This window comes from Solanum verrucosum, unplaced genomic scaffold (genome assembly GCF_900185275.1).
Source record: "Solanum verrucosum unplaced genomic scaffold, falcon-dt-bn FXZP01000053.1, whole genome shotgun sequence".
NCBI lineage: Eukaryota > Viridiplantae > Streptophyta > Magnoliopsida > Solanales > Solanaceae > Solanum > Solanum verrucosum.
In genome coordinates, this window is record NW_026020152.1 from 841,303 (window position 1) to 861,892 (window position 20,590).

General features: G+C 34.3%; 3 protein-coding genes and 3 pseudogenes across 3 annotated transcripts in view; 2 read left to right on the forward strand and 4 right to left on the reverse strand.

The window, feature by feature from the left end:
• The window catches only part of LOC125828165 (isopentenyl phosphate kinase), a 295,006-nt gene extending 279,201 nt beyond the window's left edge, over window positions 1-15,805 (reverse strand). Inside the window, exon 1 of the mRNA XM_049507486.1 lies at window positions 15,796-15,805. The gene's annotated coding sequence lies outside the window, so the exon portion shown is untranslated. The remainder of the gene's footprint in view (window positions 1-15,795) is intronic.
• On the forward strand, window positions 1,242-2,154 carry LOC125828113 (F-box/kelch-repeat protein SKIP11-like; annotated as a pseudogene).
• On the reverse strand, window positions 5,693-8,315 carry LOC125828114 (receptor-like protein 9DC3). Its single transcript, XM_049507419.1, has 3 exons — window positions 7,650-8,315; window positions 7,263-7,471; window positions 5,693-6,914 (listed from the first exon to the last, which is right to left on the reverse strand). The coding sequence occupies exons 1-3, from the start codon at window positions 8,313-8,315 to the stop codon at window positions 5,693-5,695; spliced, it is 2,097 nt and encodes a 698-aa protein (XP_049363376.1).
• LOC125828199 (F-box/kelch-repeat protein SKIP11-like) lies at window positions 13,541-14,245 on the reverse strand (annotated as a pseudogene).
• Window positions 14,247-15,029, forward strand: LOC125828115 (F-box/kelch-repeat protein SKIP11-like; annotated as a pseudogene).
• A 2,465-nt stretch (window positions 15,806-18,270) lies between the features above and the next one.
• Window positions 18,271-19,701, reverse strand: LOC125828116 (putative F-box/FBD/LRR-repeat protein At5g62970). Its single transcript, XM_049507421.1, has 3 exons — window positions 19,063-19,701; window positions 18,813-18,977; window positions 18,271-18,555 (listed from the first exon to the last, which is right to left on the reverse strand). The coding sequence occupies exons 1-3, from the start codon at window positions 19,699-19,701 to the stop codon at window positions 18,271-18,273; spliced, it is 1,089 nt and encodes a 362-aa protein (XP_049363378.1).
• Between the last annotated feature and the right edge of the window lie 889 nt (window positions 19,702-20,590).

The window sequence follows — 20,590 nt, forward strand, 5'->3', positions numbered from 1 at the left end:
TATGCTTGTCCGCCACTGCACTTACTATTAGTCACGAGATATTTCTTACCTTGATGACTTCATCTATGTCAATTTCATAAAGCTTTGGAGAACCCCAAAGTAGACAGTGGTCATATTCAACAAGATATTTTGGAGATGTGACGTTAATAACTTACCTAAGCTCGAGGTTTACATCAACCCCACCAATGCAAGAGATGTATATGTAACACATTTATCATTAACCATGACTAAGTATTACATCAACCCCGCTAGTAGTGTGGTTAAACTGTTTGATAAACACGATTGTGGTAATATTTACGGTGATATATGCCAAGAGAGGCAGAGAGTAGAGTAAAACTAACCTACAACAATGCGTTGTCTGAATACCTACAGCCACAACATTAGGAAAAAAAAACACAATTAGGTAACCAATAGCTGCACCAAATGCCAACCACAATTACTGAATATATGCGCAGAACCAAGAAATTAACATACATAAAGAAAAGAATCGTGAAAATGTCTGAATAGCAACTCGAGTACATCCTTAGTTCAAGGCATATATTAATATTTTTTCAATATTAGCTGCTGAGATCATTTCTTTAGCATCAACATAACACATGAATCAGCAGGCAAAAATCATACGATCATCAACGTATGAGTCCATGACAACACAATTATACACAAAGAACCAGATCTCTTTTGTCAAATGAAGTTCCAATGAGGCGGTCCTTCACTTGGAACCCGTGAATTCACTTCAAAATTCCCTACACCCATGGCTCTAGTACTCCAATTACAATTAGCCTATCACCACAAGCTCTAAAAGACAAACCCCAATCATTCATAGAAGCTGCTCTTTCAAGCAATCTTCCTATGGTAGCCTGTGCTTTGTTTTGCTTGTCATACTTTCTCGCTTCCACGTAAGCATAACCAGCAACATACAAATCAATATTTACAACTGCCACCAAAGGAGGTGATTCAGATGTAGCAGGCGTATCATCCCTAGATCTAGCTTGGACAGGAGACATGATCAAAATTTCAGTCTATTTTCCTATTTCAGATCATATTCGTCTCAGTGTGTCAATAGAACCTTTGATGACTCTATTCATCTAATGCCTCCAATTACATATAACTTTCTATCCATAAATACCATAGAACACATCTTACGTTCATGCTTGGTAAAGTCTTCCACATTCTAGTCTCTGAATTGTAAAGTTCTGCTGAGCTAAGTATATTGCCCCCATGAGTCACAACCACTACCTAGAATGGCAATCTCCTCAATGCTGGCAGAGCCAAACAAGCACCTTGTTGTATTCATTTCCATTCCAGATGACCAGGTGTTTGTGAGTATACTGTAACGATAAATGACATGCGCCAAAATCTCATTTCCAAACACAAGCAGTTAGGATAGAGCTGCTTGTGTATGGAAAGGAGATTTTATACATGTCATTTATCGTTACAGTATACGACAAACACTTGGTCATATAGAATGCAAATGAATGCACCAAGGTGTTTGTTTGGCTCTACCAGCGTTGGGGAGATTTCCATTCTAGCTGGCGGTTGTGACTCATGGGGGCAAAATACTTAGCTCAGCAGAACTTTAAAATTTAGAGACTGGAACCTGGAAAACTTTACCAAGCATGAACAAGCGGCGTAAGATGTGTTTTATGGTATTTGTAGATGGACATTTTTATGTAATTGGAGGCATTGGAAGAACAGAGTTGTCAAAGGTGCTATTGACACACTGTGGAGACTAATATTATATGAAACAGGAAAATGGACTGAAATTTCAAGCATGTCTCCTGTCTGAGCTACAGCTAGGGGTGATATGCCTGCTACATCCGAAGCACCTCCTTTGGTGGCAGTTCTAAATAATGATTTATATGCTACTGATTATGCTAACATGGACGTGAGGAAGTATGACAAGCAAATTAAAGCACGGGCCACCATAAGAAGATTACCTGAAAGAGCAGCTTCAATGAATGGTTGGGGTTTGTCTTTAGAGCTAATGGTGATAGAATAATTGTAGTTGGAGAGCCTAGAGCCATGGGTGTAGGGCATTTCAAATTGAGTTCATCGGTTCCAATTGAAGGACCCCCTCAGTGGAACTTGCTTTGACGGAAGCGATCTGGATGCTTTGTGTATAACTGTGCTGTCATGGGGTTGCTGATCATGTGATATTTGCTAATAGAGACAGAATGGGCTTCTGGGATTCTTGCCAATATCTAGCTCTGTTTCATAGTTTCATCTCGAACTTTAACCTTGCTTTCCCATGAGAATGTTGGTTAAAGTTTTCCATGTCTCTTTTCTCTGCCGTTTAACCATAAAGCTCACGTATCCCACGTAAGTGACTTCAAAAACCAATATATTGATTCCAAATCCATCATTTTGATCTGAGTTGTTGAACAGTCATGACTTTCTAGCACACAAACAACCAATCCATCATTCATTTTGATTCTGAATTGAAGTCCAAATCTCCAACACCTTTGTTGTGGGGAATCATACTTGTATGAAACTAAAGACTAAAGATATGGATAAAATGGGGGGCGGGGGGGGGGGGGGTGCTTATGCCACCCAAACCAACTGAGGGAAGTCACATCCATCCCATAGCAAGCACCTACAATGTCATGATCTCATTAGTTCACCCTAGTTTCTTTGGTAGTTTATCGTACCGTCGCCCCTCCAACAAGAAAAGGTATAGATTTGAAAATTTATCTGCCATTTGGATCGGAGAATTTATGGAGGAAATTGGGTTTTAAATTCCCAGAACCCGCACGATTATATAGCCAAAGGGAATAGGCCGACCTAAAATCATCCCAAAAGCTGCTAATGTGGCTACTAAGTGGAGAAGGAACGCAACGGGCTATGCCACCCAAACCAACCGAGGGAAGTCACATCCGTCCCATTGCAAGCACCTAAAATGTCAGATCTCATTAGTTTACCCTAGTTTCTTTGGTAGTTTATCTTACCGCCGCCCCTCCAACAAGAAAAGGTATAGATTTGAAAATTTATCTGCCATTTGGATCAGAGAATTTATGGAGAAAATCGGGTTTTAAATTCCTAGAAACCGCACAATTATATAGACAAAGGGAATAGGCCGACCTAAAATCAACCCAAAAGTTGCTAATGTGGCTACTAAGTGGAGAAGGAACGCAACAGGCTATGCCATCCAAACTAACTGAGGGAAGTCGCATCCATCCCATTGCAAGCACCTAAAATGTCAGATCTCATTAGTTTACCCTAGTTTCTTTGGTAGTTTATCGTACCGTCGCCCCTCCAACAAGAAAAGGTATAGATTTGAAAATTTATCTGCCATTTGGATCGGAGAATTTATGGAGGAAATTGGGTTTTAAATTCCCAGAACCTGCACGATTATATAGCCAAAGGGAATAGGCCGACCTAAAATCATCCCAAAAGCTGCTAATGTGGCTACTAAGTGGAGAAGGAACACAACGGGCAATGCCACCCAAACCAACCGAGGGAAGTCGCATCCGTCCCATTGCAAGCACCTAAAATGTCAGATCTCATTAGTTTACCCTAGTTTCTTTGGTAGTTTATCTTACCGCCACCCCTCCAACAAGAAAAGGTATAGATTTGAAAATTTATCTGCCATTTGGATCAAAGAATTTATGGAGAAAATCGGGTTTTAAATTCCTAGAAACTGCACGATTATATAGCCAAAGGGAATAGGCCGACCTAAAATCAACCCAAAAGCTGCTAATGTGGCTACTAAGTGGAGAAGGAACGCAACAGGCTATGCCACCCAAACTAACGGAGGGAAGTCGCATCTGTCCCATTGCAAGCACCTAAAATGTCAGATCTCATTAGTTTACCCTAGTTTCTTTGGTAGTTTATCGTACCGCCACCCCTCCAACAAGAAAAGGTATAGATTTGAAAACTTATCTGTCATTTGAATCGGAGAATTTGTGGAGGAAATCAGGTTTTAAATACTCAGAGACCGCATGATTATATAGCCAAAGGGAATAGGCCGACCTAAAATCATCCCAAAAGCTGCTAATGTGGCTACTAAGTGGAGAAGGACGAGTGAATAAATAAATCTCCTCAACTATGTAAATGGACCACAAATAGTAATTGAATAAATATATAGAATTAAGTAAAAGAAGGTTATAAGATTTCATAAATCTATAGCTAGCGTTTAGTCTACTCTTCATTTTCGTAAATCTAAAGCTAGCGTTTAGTCTACGCTTCATTTTTCCGTAACGGTAATATACAAACTTGTTTCTGGACACGTGCAACGCATGTGTGTCCCATGCAAAATTTTATTTGATTACATTTTTTATTAAAACATGAGTGTAGTAAGTAATAAAATGCAACAATTACAATAAATCTTTAAAAGTGTGACAAGAAACACCTAATGGGGGAGACGGATGTATTTCAATGTATAAAATACAGACTTCCGACAATTTATAATTCAATAAAAAATAAATTAAAAAAAGTCTAATAGAGAGAAAACACATACAAAATAAAAATAGAGAAAAAAATACTATAAATACATCATGCCCTAACTTTTTCTTTTTGTTGATATAATCAGGACTGATATAAACTTCAACTGATCAAGTTAACAAATATCTCAGGCTTTGTTCCTGAGTAAAATGATGCAATCATGGCGAAAACTCTGTATAATTTTCATTGAAGGAGAGTTCAGGTTCTTGCAAATTCAGGTGTTGATTTGATCGCATTCGAGACAACACCAAACAAAATGCAAGTTCAAGTCTTTAACCTCTTCATTTTTTTTACAATATCTCAGGTTTTGTTCCTGAGTAGAAATTTGTCTTTGAATGAATCCTGGTTATTCAATTTGTCTTGTTAGTTGTTACAAACTCGGAGAGTTCTTATCTGATATGAATGATTCTATATTCTTTGATGGTCACATACTCTGCTTGTATAACTTCTCAACCTCTCTTTTCTTTTCTTCTCATTGATAAACTTATAATGAATACAGTGCTTGTAAGATAAGAATTGTACTTTTTACTCAAGTGAAGTTGCACTCTTTACTTCTTTGATGCTGATCCCCTCAGTGTGTGCTCCCCCTCCCCCTCATGTCACGCCCCAAGTCTGGAGAGGCACAACCGGCACCTGGTGCCTCACTTGACTGAGCGAACCCTACATAAACCTTATGACTTTAAATTACAGAAAGTCTGGACTAACAAGTGTCATAGATAAAACTGTCTGCACAAGTAAACAAGTCAAAATATCTTTATATACATAAGACCAACGAGTCCCACAATCTTCAATGACAGCTAATAACAATACCGACAAGGCAGACTCACTGGACATATAACATACGTCTACAAGCCTTTAGGATTACTAGTTCATTATAACAACTTCTTTTAGCTTTAACATGTCTCAGACCGATTTTGCATAGTGTATCTCTTTATATTTTGTTTCCAAAATGCCTCCGTATTTAATGGAAATATTCACTGAGACTGTTTGTCTTTATCTTTTCAACAGCACACTGTTTAGGTGCATTCATTTTGACATTTGCTGGAATCAAAACAGAGAAATAATGCCAGAGTGATGTGTGTGCGTTCAGGAGCTAAGTTATTATTATTGCTTAAAAGCCTACAAAAAGGTCCAAAGACTGATTAGACATCATTTACATCACAAATATTACACCAAAAATAATTAAATTGAAAGACATCTAGCTTAGTATAGAGCATTGATAATTGTTAAAAATTAAGATATTATAACTTGTCTACAAGTGATTATTTCTTCTTCTGCAACTCCTTTGCCTTCGATGCTTCTTTCTCCTTCCCATCATTATTTTGTGCTCCAACTCTACAATGATTCTTGCAAGCCATTTCGGGTTTCCAGTTGAAATCATGAAATATATTATGGATAATCCAATACATAGTCCACTTCCATAGCCCATAAGAGCAGCTTTCCAAAAATCACTCAGAAATTCAGAATTGCTTTCTTCATCGTCTAGTGCAGATACAGTATCATTTGTATCTAATACCCGAGTATCACCACAACTTTTTGAAACAGGAAATCCACGTAAACCATCATTGCCTTCATATGAATTGTTCTCAAAAGTGTGAAATTGAGGTCCTTGAGGGATGCATCCTTGGAGATGATTGTGGGAGAGATTTAAGAATGAAAGAGACGTAAGAGAAACCAGTTGTTGTGGTATCTCTCCCGAAAGATGGTTTCCTGATAGGTCCAATGATTCAACTGAAGATAAATCTCCTAATGATGGTGGTATATGACCTCGCAATCCATTATGTGATAAATTCAAAATGTGAACTGCAATGAGATCCCCCATGATACTTGGAATTTGCCCTCCAAATTTATTACTTGAAAAATCGATAACGGTGTACAAATGCAAGATTCTCACAATTTCACGATCAAATCCCTTGGTTGCAACTGTAATAGAATCTTCATAATATGTGTCTTCCAGAGATGTTACTCTTTCCATTGATGGATCAGGTTTCCTCATAGATTTCAGATGTTGAAACAGACTCGAAGGTAAGTTTCCCGAGAAGGCATTGTAAGAGAGATCTATGATTCGAAGCTCTGGAAAAATAGTTTCAATCCTTAGAGGTTGAATGGACCCATGCAATGTATTTGATCTCAAATTTAAAACTTTTAGCTTTGGAAGAGTTCCCAACCACATTGGGAATGTGTCAATGAGATGATTATTTCCTAAATCAAGAACCTGCAACTCTTTGCAATTGGCCAAAGATCGGGGAATTTCCCCCTCTAGTTTATTGCCATGCAAGTCGAGGCTTCTCAGTGAACTTCCATTGCTGAAAATTGTTGGAAGAGTCCCAGAAAGTTTGTTGTTACTCATATCCAGAACCTCGAGGCCACTAATATTACCCAAACATTGCGGAATTCCTCCCCCCAAATTGTTTCTCGCCAAATCTAGCATTACCAATGATGTCAAATTGCAAATAGATGAAGAAATTTCTCCAGTGAGATTATTATCAGATATGAAGAAGTATTTTGTGGAATTTGGTGGAATAGGTAGTGAACCTTGAAGAAAATTGGACCGTAAATCAATAGTATGTACAGTCTGAAGAGGAATCAAATTGATACTCGTCAGCATATTGTGGGATATATTAAGATTTGTCAATGAAAACATCCAGTTAGACCATGCCCAATCAGGAATTCTTCCTTGAAATTTATTATTTGAAAGATCCAACTTCCCAAGATTCTTTGCATATCTTAGAAACTCCACTTCTTTCACATCACATTTGGCCAATCCCAACTGCTCAAGAGATTCGGGCAAAGTAGATTTGATTTTGTTCTCATTGATCAATGATATATTATTATATGAAAGACTAAGAACCAAAAGTTGTTTGAGGTTTGAAAATAAGCTAATATCCACATTGCCATTAAAATTATTGAAGGAAAGATAAAAGATTTTTAGGTTCACAAGGTTTTGAATTGAGTTGGGAAGATTGCCTTGAAGCTGATTATCACTTAAATTAATCTCTTCTAGTGAATTGGACTTGAAATGATCCTCAAGCTGACCAGAAAAGTGGTTATTACTCAAGATTAAACGACTTAGTGATGGAAGCCGGGAGAACATCCATGACGGTATTGTTCCATTCAAGAAGTTAGTCCAAAGGTCCAAATCCTCTATTCAAAAGAGATTCAGGAATAGGCCCTCTAAGATTACAATTTCTAAGAGAAAGAGAACGCACCAATGTTAGATATCCAAGAGACTCAGGCAAATTATCAGAAAAATTCACGCCACTAAGATCTAACTCTATGAGAGATGCACTACTGTTCCATTTTTTTGGAAAATAACCACTTAGTGGATAGCTGTAACTTAAATCAAGTGTTTCCAGGTTGGGTAAGTGAAATATACTCTCAGGTATTATCCCATACAATGTTGTAGATCCCATACTCAGAGTTGTTAAATGAGAAGAAAAATTCAAAGGAATGGTGGAAGAGATGTTTACGAGAGTAAGATCAAGCTCTCTTAATTGAGTCAAGTTTTGAAGAAGCAATTTAAAATCGTGAGCTATGAGTCTTAGACGACCAAATCCATTGAGACGAAGAGAGTGTAACTTTGAAAGATGGGAGATTTCAGAAGGAATTTGACCTGAGAAATTGGAGCTGAAAAGATCAAGATGTGTCAAGCTCGAGAACCTGCCAAATTCAGGGGAGATATGAGAACCGTAGAAGTCATTCGAAGAAAGGTTGAGCCTTTGGAGATGAGAGAGTTGGAAAAGGCTGCTATTGGAGTCAATGGTCCCAACAAGTTTGCTGCAGCTGAGGTCAAGCTCAATGACATCGCCAGTCATCTCATCGCATATGACTCCATCCCATAAGCAGCAATCTCCGCTCATGTTCCATGAACTCATATTTGGATAAGACTTTTGACCACGGAAATCACATCCAGAAGAAGCATAGGGATATATAGTAAGTGTTTCCTTGAATTTTAGAAGGGAAATGCTTTGATGCTTGGGACACAGAAATATGGATGAAGAAAAAACAAGTTGAGAGAGAAAGAAAATGAAGAACAAAGCTAAGAGGCACATATTGTTTGAGCAAGTCAAAAAGTTGTAGTGGGAATTTTGAAAAAACAATGCAAATATATAGGATGACTAAGTAATATGTTTAGCATCAATCATGATATCATCATCATATTATATTATAGTGGAAAACTTCTAAGTTCGATTTTCAATATCCACATGAAGTATTTGATTAATTAAAATTTTCATTGCGTGAGACGCATCAAAGTCATAAGCACCAAGTTTTTGACGCAGTGTGCCTCCAAATATCTTTTTCTTGCAACTGAAACTATTAATTATGTTATGGAAATTTCAATGAAAGCTACTTAACGAATAAATCTTTTTCACTTTGAATTACATATTAAGACCGTTTGTTGCCTTCACGTCAAATCATCATCAATTTTAAGTTTACAAAATGTCAAAGTTGGTGTACCTTGCTTTTGTTTTTCTTGTCCAGACACGACTTTTTTTTTAATACTAATTTCTGGATATGTTATATATAATTTAAAATTGGAGTAGGAATCCTAAGTTGTTTAAATTTTGTTATTTATGATATTTATTTAATTACTAGTATCTGACACGTGCGTTGCACGTATATCCCATATTATATGGTTGCATAATATATGTCTATAGTTATAAATTTATGTATAAATAAAAAAAATATTTGATTGTAATATAAATTGGAAAACATGTATAAGATAAGAAATCAAAACATATACCCTCAAATTTCAAACTATAAGCATAATAAGAATATGTATTTCTAATGAGTTTAATCAATCATACCTCGTAATAATCCCTGCAATTCATTGAGAAATTTTCAATCCATACATCAACATTCAACCGTGTATATATAAAGAAAACTTGAAATGCATAACGACAATTATATCTATATTTTTGAAAACACTATAAAGTCAATTTTCCTTTTTGCATTATAATATGGACTGCACACAACAACTTCTATTAAAAAAAAGGAAAGACAAAATTAGGAAAAATAGTATCAATAAATTGGAATGAAAAATGTAAAATTGTAATAAGAGGAAGAGAAGAAAAAATCAGTAGAATATATTTACCTAACCATGAATAAGGAAGTATGTTGAGTAAAAGAAGAGTAATGCACAAATGTGTGAGTTGATATATGGAGGAAATTGACAAATATAATAATCTGTATTGAATAATGAAAAGACAATTCTTCAATTTCTGCAAATTTTTTATAACTACGAGCTCAAGATAATATAAATTTATTAATTTAATAAATGACATAAATAAATAACATACATTGTACGTAATCATAACTTTTCAAATTCTTCTGTTATGAGATTTATGATTATGAATAAAAGCAATATCAATGTACTCATTTATCAAGAAAATAACAATTTAATTATTAAAGGGCTTATGAACTTCAAATTCTACCATTATGTGATTAAAATATTTGTATTTAATTAAATAATTGATCAAATTTTAATTTAGTAAAGGAGCAAAATGGTAATTCAACTTTTTACTTTGGAGCTTCCCACTTATAATAATACTAGTTTTCGAACACGTACAATCTTGCTAATTAGTATAAATACTTCTAAAATATAAGTGTACGATGTGTAAAATACAAGCTCAAATCAATGAACGGTGAGCATATTCAACTGATATTATGATCATTGCAAGGCACATCATACAAAAAAATTGTTATCAATTGAATTGCAAAACTAATACTATAATGACTTCAATTATACAATTCTTATAATATATCAAGTATTCAACTTGTTAAAAGTTCTTTTTTTTAATATGTTACAACACAAAATTTAAATATCGACATTATAGCAAAAGATTTAATGCGTTAAAGTTTCCGCCTTCGTTTTAAGGAATAATACCCTCCACTTTTTTACAAATGCATACATATCAAGAACTTGTCGTCGAAGGAGAGTGGTGTTTTGTAATAGTTGTAGAGAAATTCGATCAACATATATGTCTTCCATAGGATGGTTAGTAGATCATTATCAATTTCATAGTCTAAACCTACAAAAAAAACGTATTTATTTGTTATAAAATAATCATTGTTTAAATATTTAATTGACAAACATAAATAATATTACATGTATATGTACGCTTCGTCTTCTTTGACTCATTTAAAATTATTAATTCTGTCATATGTAAATTTTGACAAAAGAAATTTTTATCAAGTTATATACATACAATTGAATTATGAAATGCAACACAATCATTTGTGATATATTAACAGTATGGTAGAAAAAAAAATATAAACCAAAAATTATATGGTACAAAAAATAAATGCATATAAAAAAAGATAACTTTGAATATATATATCCTATGAACGTGTGTTGCACGTTTGACCTCTATCATTCTATTAAATTTTATACCGTCCCAACTCATATTTCTAATTTATTTATCTTATTGTGTGCCATCAAGTTCGTCCATTAAATCCATGTAATGTAAGAAATTTGGTGAAAATAAATTATATAAAATAGAGTCAAAAAAACTCTTTTTATAATTCATGGAAGTGTCATTACATGTTTATTTGAAAAACATATAATAAAGTGAAAGTGTCATTATAGGTTTATTTCAAAAGCATATAATAAAGTTCAACATTTTAACATAAACTTCCTAATATATAATATATTAATTGTCATTATTGATTTGTTTATAAAAGTTAGAAAAAAGTAATTTTTTAATTAAAAAAATATAGAGAAAAATATTTTCGTAATCTAACTTTGAATTTAAAATCTTCCACTTTTAACATAAAAAAACATTTGTAACATCAACCCAATTAACGTGAAAAGCAATAAGATAAACATGTCATCATACTATTGGGAAAAAAAACTTAACTAATAAATAAATTAATGCAAACCATATCTAAATGTGAAAAGTCTATATTCATCAAATATAAAAATATTATAAAAGTGAAACCGTAGATAACAAACATTAAAGTACTATATAGCACACAAGAATCAATAATCAAAATAATCTTTTTTTATATTACAATTAACTTATGAAAATGGTTTTCCTATTCTAATTAATTTTTGAAAATAAAAGAACCGCAATGAAGATTAAATATATTAATTTTAATTATTTGACATAATATTAAATCACAAATTTCATTTTTATAAAATAGAAGCTACAAATAAAGTATACATTCACTTATTATAGTTGATACATACTTTTTTCATTATTATTATATTGAATAAATAAATAAAAATAAATTAACACAGTGCGTTGACATAACAAAAAATGATCAAAAAGAAAAGAAAAAAATATTTTTTTGGATTGTATACTTGAATTTCACCCATGTCAAGCTACGGACGTTTTAGATACTAAAAAAGTTATTTAATGTTTAATTAATTTTGCGTAAGAAATAATCATATCTCAATTCATCATTCAAATCAACTTCCGGAAATGGAAGAAATGAAAAAAAGAGTTTGATTTCAGTTCTTTGACGTATATAATTAACTTACAAAATTCAATTTAACAATATAAATAGTATCAAAATTTATATTTTACCATCTAAATCTGCCAAATATTTTGCTTAGAACTGAGACATATATTCCTTACTAACATATGGTACAAAAATAAAATAAAAATTTACAATAATTATGCCAAAAAAAAAAGAAGAAGTTATAATGATACAAACAAAAATATACTGTATTTATTTACTTCTACGTATGGCTTTATTGGTGCACAAGGTGCAACATTATTTTTCTTCAGAATAATAATTAAGATTATTTGTATCTAATCAAACAAAAATAGAAAATAACATCATTCTTTATGTAATAAAGATTATCAATGCAACTGAAACGCAAATTAAATCAATTCCATACGTGATGAAGCAGACATACTTTATCAATAACAAATGAAAAACATAAATAATTGAGAAAATAATCTTTATTGAAAGCCTGATAATCAATGGAAGAAGAAGAAATTATTATGAAAAATTACAAGAATCAATAAAGCAAACAAAATTTATTTATTACAAATGAAACAATACCTGATACAGCCCAATAGAAAAAGAAATCAACAGCTTTAAAATTAAAATCTACTACAAAGTGAAATGATTTAAAAAGTTTTAGGTATATGTAGTGATATATTGAATTGGGAGGCCAAAAGTTTGGAAGTTAGAAGAGCAAAAGTCTGACAGTTGAAGAAAAATAATGAAGAGTCAATATATATTGTGATCTCTGAAAGAAAATGCCTTAAAGGTGTTTTTACTTTTAATTTAAAATTTTTATTAATGCAAATAAACGGAAGTAGCTACAGAAAATGTAATTATTGATTTGATTTTAAAAGTTAGATACTTTTTTAATGGAAAAAAATTAGTGTAGGGGTATTTTCGTAATTTAACTTTTGACTTAAACTCTTCCCACTTATAATAATATATGATAATAAAATAATATATGATATATGATATGGTGTCTAGTTAGAATTTGTTTGTCCAAGTTCATATATGAATAGGTTTCCTAGTCCTAGTTTAATTTGATTTCTTACTTTTATAAATAGGAACGTTGCTAATTATTTTAATATACAAAAATATACTAAGGGAGCTTAAAGATCCACTTTTTGTTTTTTTTTTCTTCAAAGGTTCCCTCAAAGGGGCTTCAATAGATCAGCCAAAGGAGCATGGAGGGGGTCAAACTTGACCTCCGCATTACAAAACTTACCCAAGCTCGAGGTTTACATCAACCCCACCTATGCAAGAGATGAATATATGTAACACATTTATCATTAGCCATGACTAAGTGTAACATCAATCCAGCCAGTAGTGTGGTTAAACTGTTTGATAAACATGAATGTGATAAACAAGAGAGGCAGAGAGTAGAGTAAAAGCAACCTACAATAATGCATTGTCTGAATACATTTTCTTTTGCTTGAAATAAGCTTTGTAATCTGATACCTACAGACACATAACCAAGAAATTAACATACATAAAAGAATCGTCAAAATGTCTGAATAGCAACTCGACTACATCCTTAGTTCAAGGCATGTATTAATATTTTTTGAATATTAGCTGCTGAGATCATTTCTTCAGCATCAACATAACACATGAAAATTAACAGGCAAAAATCACCTGATCATCAGCCCATGATAACACAATTATACACAAAGCAACCAGATCTAAGCAAGTTCCAATGAGGCGGTCCTTCACTTGGAATCACCAAAAGCTTTAAAAGACAATTAGCCTATCACCACAAGCTCTAAAAGACAAACCCCAATCATTCATAGAAGTTGTTCTTTCAGTCAATCTTCCTATGGTAGCCCGTGCTTTGTTTTGCTTGTCATACTTCCTCACTTCCACGTAAGCATAATCAGCAACATACAAATCATTATTTACAACTGTCACCAAAGGAGGTGCTTCAGATGTAGCAGGCGTATCATCCCTAGCTCTACCTCCGACAGGAGACATGATCAAGATTTCAGTCTATTTTCCTGTTTTCATATCATATTCGTCTCCACAGTGTGTCAATAGCGCCTTTGACGACTCTATTCATCCAATGCCTCCAGTTACATACAACTTTCTATCCATAAATACTGCAGAACACATCTTATGCCACTTGTTCAAGATTGGTGAAGTCTTCCACATTCCAGTCTTTGAATTGTAAAGTTCTGCTGAGCTAAATAAATTTCCCCCGTGTGTCACAACCACCAGCTAGAATGGCAATCTCCCCAAAGCTGGCAGAGCCAAACAAGCACCTTGGTTCATTCATTTGCATTCCAGATGACCAAGTGTTTGTCAGTACAGTAACGACAAATGACATGGACAAGATCTCCTTTCCAAACACAAGCAGCGCTTTGGCAGTTAGGATAGAGCTACTTGTGTATGGAAAGGGGATTTTATACATGTCATTTATTGTTACGGTATACGAAAAACACTTGGTCATCTAGAATGCAAATGAATGCACCAAGGTGTTTGTTTGGCTCTACCAGCTTTGGGTAGATTTCCATTCTAGCTGGCGGTTGTGACTCATGGGGGAAAAATACTTAGCTCAGCAGGATTTTAAAATTTAGAGACTGGAACCTGGAAAACATTACCAAGCATGAACAAGCAGAATAAAATGTGTTTTGCAGTATTTGTGGATAGAAATTTTATGTAATTGGAGGCATCGGAAGAACAAAGTTATCAAAGATGCTATTGACACACTGTGGAGACTAATATTATCTGAAACAGGAAAATGGACTGAAATTTCAAGCATGTCTCCTGTCTGAGCTAGAGCTAGGGGTGATATGCCTGCTACATCTGAAGCACCTCCTTTGGTAGCAGTTGTAAATAATGATTTGTATGCTACTGATTATGCTAACATGGAGGTGAGGAAGTATGGCAAGCAAATTAAAGCACAGGCTACCATAAGAAGATTACCTGAAAGAGCAGCTTCAATGAATGATTGGGGTTTGGCTTTTCGAGCATGTGGTGATAGGCTAATTGTGATTGGAGAGCCTATAGCCATGGGTGTAGGGCCTTCCGATGTGAATTCATGGGTTCCAAGTGAAGGACGCCCTCAGTAGAACTTGCTTTGATGAAAGCGATCGGGATGTTTTATGTATAACTGTGCTGTCAAGGGTTGCTGATCATGTGATATTCGCTAATCGAGACAGAATGGGCTTCTGGGATTCTTGCCAATCTCTACATATGTTGCATAGTCATATTGAACTTAACCTATGATGTCATGATCTGATTGGTTTACCCTAGTTTCTTTGGTAGTTTATCGTACCGTCACCCCTCCATTAAGAAAAGGTATAGATTTGAAAACTTATCTAACATTTGGATCGGAGAATTTATGGAGGAAATCAGGTTTAAATTCCAAGAAACCACATGATTATATAGCCAAAGGGAATAGGCCGCCCTAAAATCATCCCAACCGCTCCTAATGTGGCTACTAAGCGAAGAAGGAAGAGTGAATAAATAAGTCCCCTCAACTAACTCAGGGAAGTCGCATCCGTCCCATTGCAAGCACCTACAATGTCCTGATTTGATTGGTTTACCCTTGTTTCTTTGGTAGTTTATCGTACTGTCGGCCCCCCAACAAGAAAAGGTATAGATATGAAAGCTTATCTGCCATTTGGATCAGAGAATTTATGGAGGAAATTAGGTTTAAATTCCCAGAAACCGCACGATTATATAGCCAAAGGGAATAAGTCGCCCTAAGATCATCCCAAGTGCTGCTAATGTGGCTACTAAGTGGAAAATCCCATGGATAATTGCTGACATGGTGACAGAAATTAAGACATGCTTGCAAGACAAACAGTACATTATCCAGCACATTCTATGGGAAGGAAACACACAAGCAGATCATTTGGCAAACAGAGCTATTGACAAGGGAAATTGCTCATACACAGAGTTTAACAGTCTAGAAATAGAGGGGAGGAGGATTATAAATAGCGACAAATTACTATGTCCATATTTAAGAGTATCACCAACAAAGGGATAAGGGGCCTGGACAGGCTATAACACAAATTTTCACAAGCAACATCTCCCAGCAGACAAGATCCAACAAAGAACATCGAGCATGACTCATAGAACTTGAGAACACAGCTGAGAAAGAACAGGGAAGTCAGCAGCAAGAAAAAATCCAAAACAAGAAACTATACTACTTACTCTTGTTAGCTGACATACTAGCATCCATGACCAACATCACCATAATATTGATAACCCACAACAAAAGAAGGCGGAGATATGGATTAGTCCAAGGAGGCAGCAGGTCTCAAGTGAAGAAGAGATGGCGAGGTAAAGGAGGAGACTGGAGAAGGCGGCGAGGGGAAATGAGGAGGCCTTAATTAGGAAACCCTTCCTTAGTTAGATTTATAGGCCTACCGAGTGGGCCTATCATGTTTTATTTGTTGTCCTTTTCAGTTGTTTTGTAATGTTGGGCTAAGTGTGGGTTGGGCCATGCCCGCGGAAGTGTCAGGATGCATAATTTGTTTTGGATTTTGAATAAAACACGAAATTTGCCTTAAAAAATAAAAAAAAGTCCTATCATTTGCTTTAAAAAAAATGTGGCTACTAAGCGGGGAAGGAAGAGTGAATAAACAAATCCCCTCAATTAACTGAGGGAAGTCATATTTGTCCCATTGCAAGCACCTACAATGTCATGATTTGATTGGTTTACCCTTGTTTCTTTGGTGGTTTATCGTACTATCGCTCCTTCAACAAGAAAAGGTATAGATATGAAAACTTATCTGCCATTTGGATCGGAGAATTTATGGAGGAAATCGGGTTTTAAATTCCCAGAAACCGCACTACTATATAGCTAAAGGGAATAACCCGCCCTAAAATCATCCCAAGTGCTGCTAATGTGGCTACTAAGCGGGGAAGGAAGAATGAATAAACAAATCCCCTCAATTACTAAATGAGGGAAGTCATATCCATCCCATTGCAAGCACCTACAATGTCATGATTTGATTGATTTATCCTTGTTTCTTTGGTAGTTTATCGTACTGTAGCCTCTCCAACAAGAAAATGTATAGATATGAAAACTTATCTGCCATTTGAATAGGAGAATTTATGGAGGAAATCGAGTTTTAAATTCCCAGAAACTGCTCGATTATATTATTAATACAGCCAAAGGGAATAGGCTGCTCTAAAATCATCCCACGCGCTCCTAATGTGGCTACTAAGCGGAGAAGGAAGAGTGAATAAATAAATCCCCTCAACCAAGTAAATAGACCTCAAATAGTAATTGAATAAATGTGTAGAATTAAGAAAAAGAAGGTTATAAGATTTTGTAAATCTAAAGCTAGCGTTTAGTCTACGCTTCATTTCGTAAATCTAAAGTTAGCGCTTAGTCTACGCTTTATTTATTTCGTAACCGTAAATAAATGAAAGGACTCCATAAAACAATAGTCTTTTAATTGATTTTTTCCTTTCATGATACCCAAATTATGTCAACTTTCAAAATTTCCTCACTTTTTTCGACTCCTTTAAAAGTAACCCGTTTTAAAGTAAATTAGTCCTCGAACACGTGCATTGCACGTGTATCTTATGCTAATTACTAATTAGTATTAATGTTTTAAAATGATATAAATAATAATAAAGTATGTATGTGATCAAATTCGTAGGAAAAAAATACAAGTATGAATTGATGAATGATTAGCATATAGACTACTATTTAGTGTCATCGCAAAGCACTATATACTAAAAAATGTTTCAAATTATGAACGTGAGAGTATCATCTTGTTTTTGAAGGTGAAATATGAATTTGGGGAGAAAAAAGATTTAGTTAAGTACATCTTTACAATATCATTGGATCAGTATGATTCAAGCACCATTGTATCTTTAAGACTTCTTAGTGAGCTCAAGTGCAACAATGCCTAAAATCCAGATACTTAAGTCTTGATGGCAAGTTTCTGCATAATGAAATTACTTGTACATGCCCTTAATTACTTTTTTTTGGTATAGGCTTATGCTAAGCTTCTCAAAGAAGAGGTGTTAGCATTTCTTCCTGGTTTTCCTTCTCGAAGAGTGTGCTTTGCTCGCTAATTTGTGTACTCCAAGATACATTCAGGGGCTGATCCAATCGATCCGAAAGGTCTTTGATTTGCTTTCAAAATGATACTTTTGAAAAATGTCTTGTCATCATGTCATGTACCAATATTTACATTTAAACTCTGAAAATATAATTGGTTCGATGGTATATACTATGCAGGTAACAAGTTAACCATCCACAGATTCAACTAACCAACCAACACTAGAAAAGCAAAAAGTAAAATAACACAAATTCTGCGATAGATCTGCACTGCAGATTCAACATGTAGGTTAACATATAAAATCATTTCACTTGACCAATAAGTCGTAACACGCACTTGAATCAGTCTAAGTGTACTTGATTTCTGCATTTAGTGATGCTCGATGATAGCTTATCAGTTCCTTTAAAATTTCATCACACCTCTCAAGTTTTTGCATCTTCTGTTGAATGATCATCCTCTCAAGTTTCGGAGAATGAGCAAGGATGACTTGTATTAAGTACATTTCAGTACTTGTACCCTTGAATTTCCCTAACCTCACTGTTCGAACCAACTTCAGAGCTTCACTGACTTCTTTTTCTGCCTTAGACAAGTAATCAAACAGTTCTGTTGTGTGATACACTGTTTTATCAACCTAAAAAGATGTAGCACATAAGTGAAATTTATACATGTACAAATATATTATAAATGAGAAATTCCCGAGGGTCATTGTCACACAATTCAAAACAGATAATGTGCTTCCCCTTCTACCCTTTTATAAGCGATGCAGAGTTCAAAATCTGTGACACGCACCTAATGCACATATCACATACTGCAATTTTACCGCAAGAGTTAAGCCCTGGAGCTGTGTGTACATAGAATTAAACTTATACTAGTCGAGGTATGTCTTACCTTCACAACTTCATCTATGTCAAGTTCAATAAGGTTAGGAGAATTCCGCAGTAGGCAAAGTGCACATATAATACGTTTAACAGAAATCTTCAATTCACAAATCTTCAGGCTTTGCAAGTTTAGTGATACATCAAGCCTATCTGGCATAGGAACCGACTCTAAGTTCTGAAAGAGCAATAAAAGCATTAATCACTGTATTGAAAATTAAAATACTGAAAATCAAAAACAAAACAAAAGGCGATATTCTCACCTTTAGGGATGATCCATCCAAACAGAGATGCTTAATCTTTCTAAATATCATATTCACATTAAAACACTTAAATGTTATTGTATAGCTACTAAGCATAGACAAGTTCACAAGCTTCGGAGAAACAATATGAACATAATCAACATCAACACAAAATTTCAACTCCAACGTCTCGAGCATTGGCAGAATAAGAGTAGTCTCTTTTGACCTGTCAATTGCAGCATCTTCTAACTGAAGGCTAACAAGATTGGGGAATTGGGTACCATCAGGAAACTGAACAATACACCTCGATAACTTCAAATGTGTCAACATTGCACAAGTAAATATGCTATCAGACAACGTATATAATTCATCATTGGCCACATTAAGAGTAAGCTTCTGAATACCACGATTCGATGCTAAGATGATGCATTTATCCACATCTGACTGAGATAGTACGTGTGTTTCAGAGACGAGATGAAATCCCAAAATAGGTCCAGTATGTTGCATTAGAATTTTACGGATTATTCTAGCAGCAGAATCCCCAATATTAGATACATACTGAAAAAACAGATGATCAAACACAAGATGTGGCAATTTGTACCATAACTGGCTCCATTGCTTTGATAAGGTGCTCGTTCTCGCAGCATATTTGATCGGCATGAGTTCTAGTATTCTATGTAGTATATCAGTTGGTAAGTCACAAATAATAGACTTACTTGGATCAGTTGATACCATTCTTCTACCACATCGACTCATATTTAATTTTGTTTCTCTCAAATATTTTTCCACACAAATTTATATATTTGATTGAACATGAATTTAGAGGTCTATAAATAGCTGTCTTACTAGTAGGAGTGACCAATGGACACTTTTCTTGAATTATTCAAAAGATATTTTGTTGAACTTCCCAAGTCTTTTAATTCCCACAAGACTTAATAAAAATCAAACTGAATTTAGTACTTAAAAGTTGAAGAATAACTGCATTCACAGAATCCATCTCAATCAGCAAAGTGGCTATTCATTTACCCCAATTAACTGATAGAATTCCAAAATCAATTTATTCATTAAAGAGGTTTTACCTTTTTCAAAATTAATTAATAGAGGGTATAATATGTAAAAAAAAAATTGTTCTTTCTTGATTTGTCAAAATGGACAAGTAAAAAGGGACCGAGGGAGTAATTAACTCTAGCACTAATTTGTTTAAAAAAAAAAAATCATTTGTTATATATTAGTCCCTCCTATTCATATTATACTTGACCTTCATACTAAAAAAAAGTTATTTCAGTTTATTGTCAAATTTATGAAATCAAGAGAATATTATCACATTTGTTACTTTCTACCCTTAATATTAAATAACTACATAAAGTAATAGTAGTAGACAAATTTAGAGTTTGAAATTATTATTAATAAGGTCAGTTTGGTAAAATACACTTCTAAGTTCTAATTAAAGTTCGAAATCATTAATAACAAGGTAAGTTTGGTAAAATACACCTTTAATTAAAGTTTTCGTCAAGGGGTGTATCACGTCAACATATATTTATTATGGGAA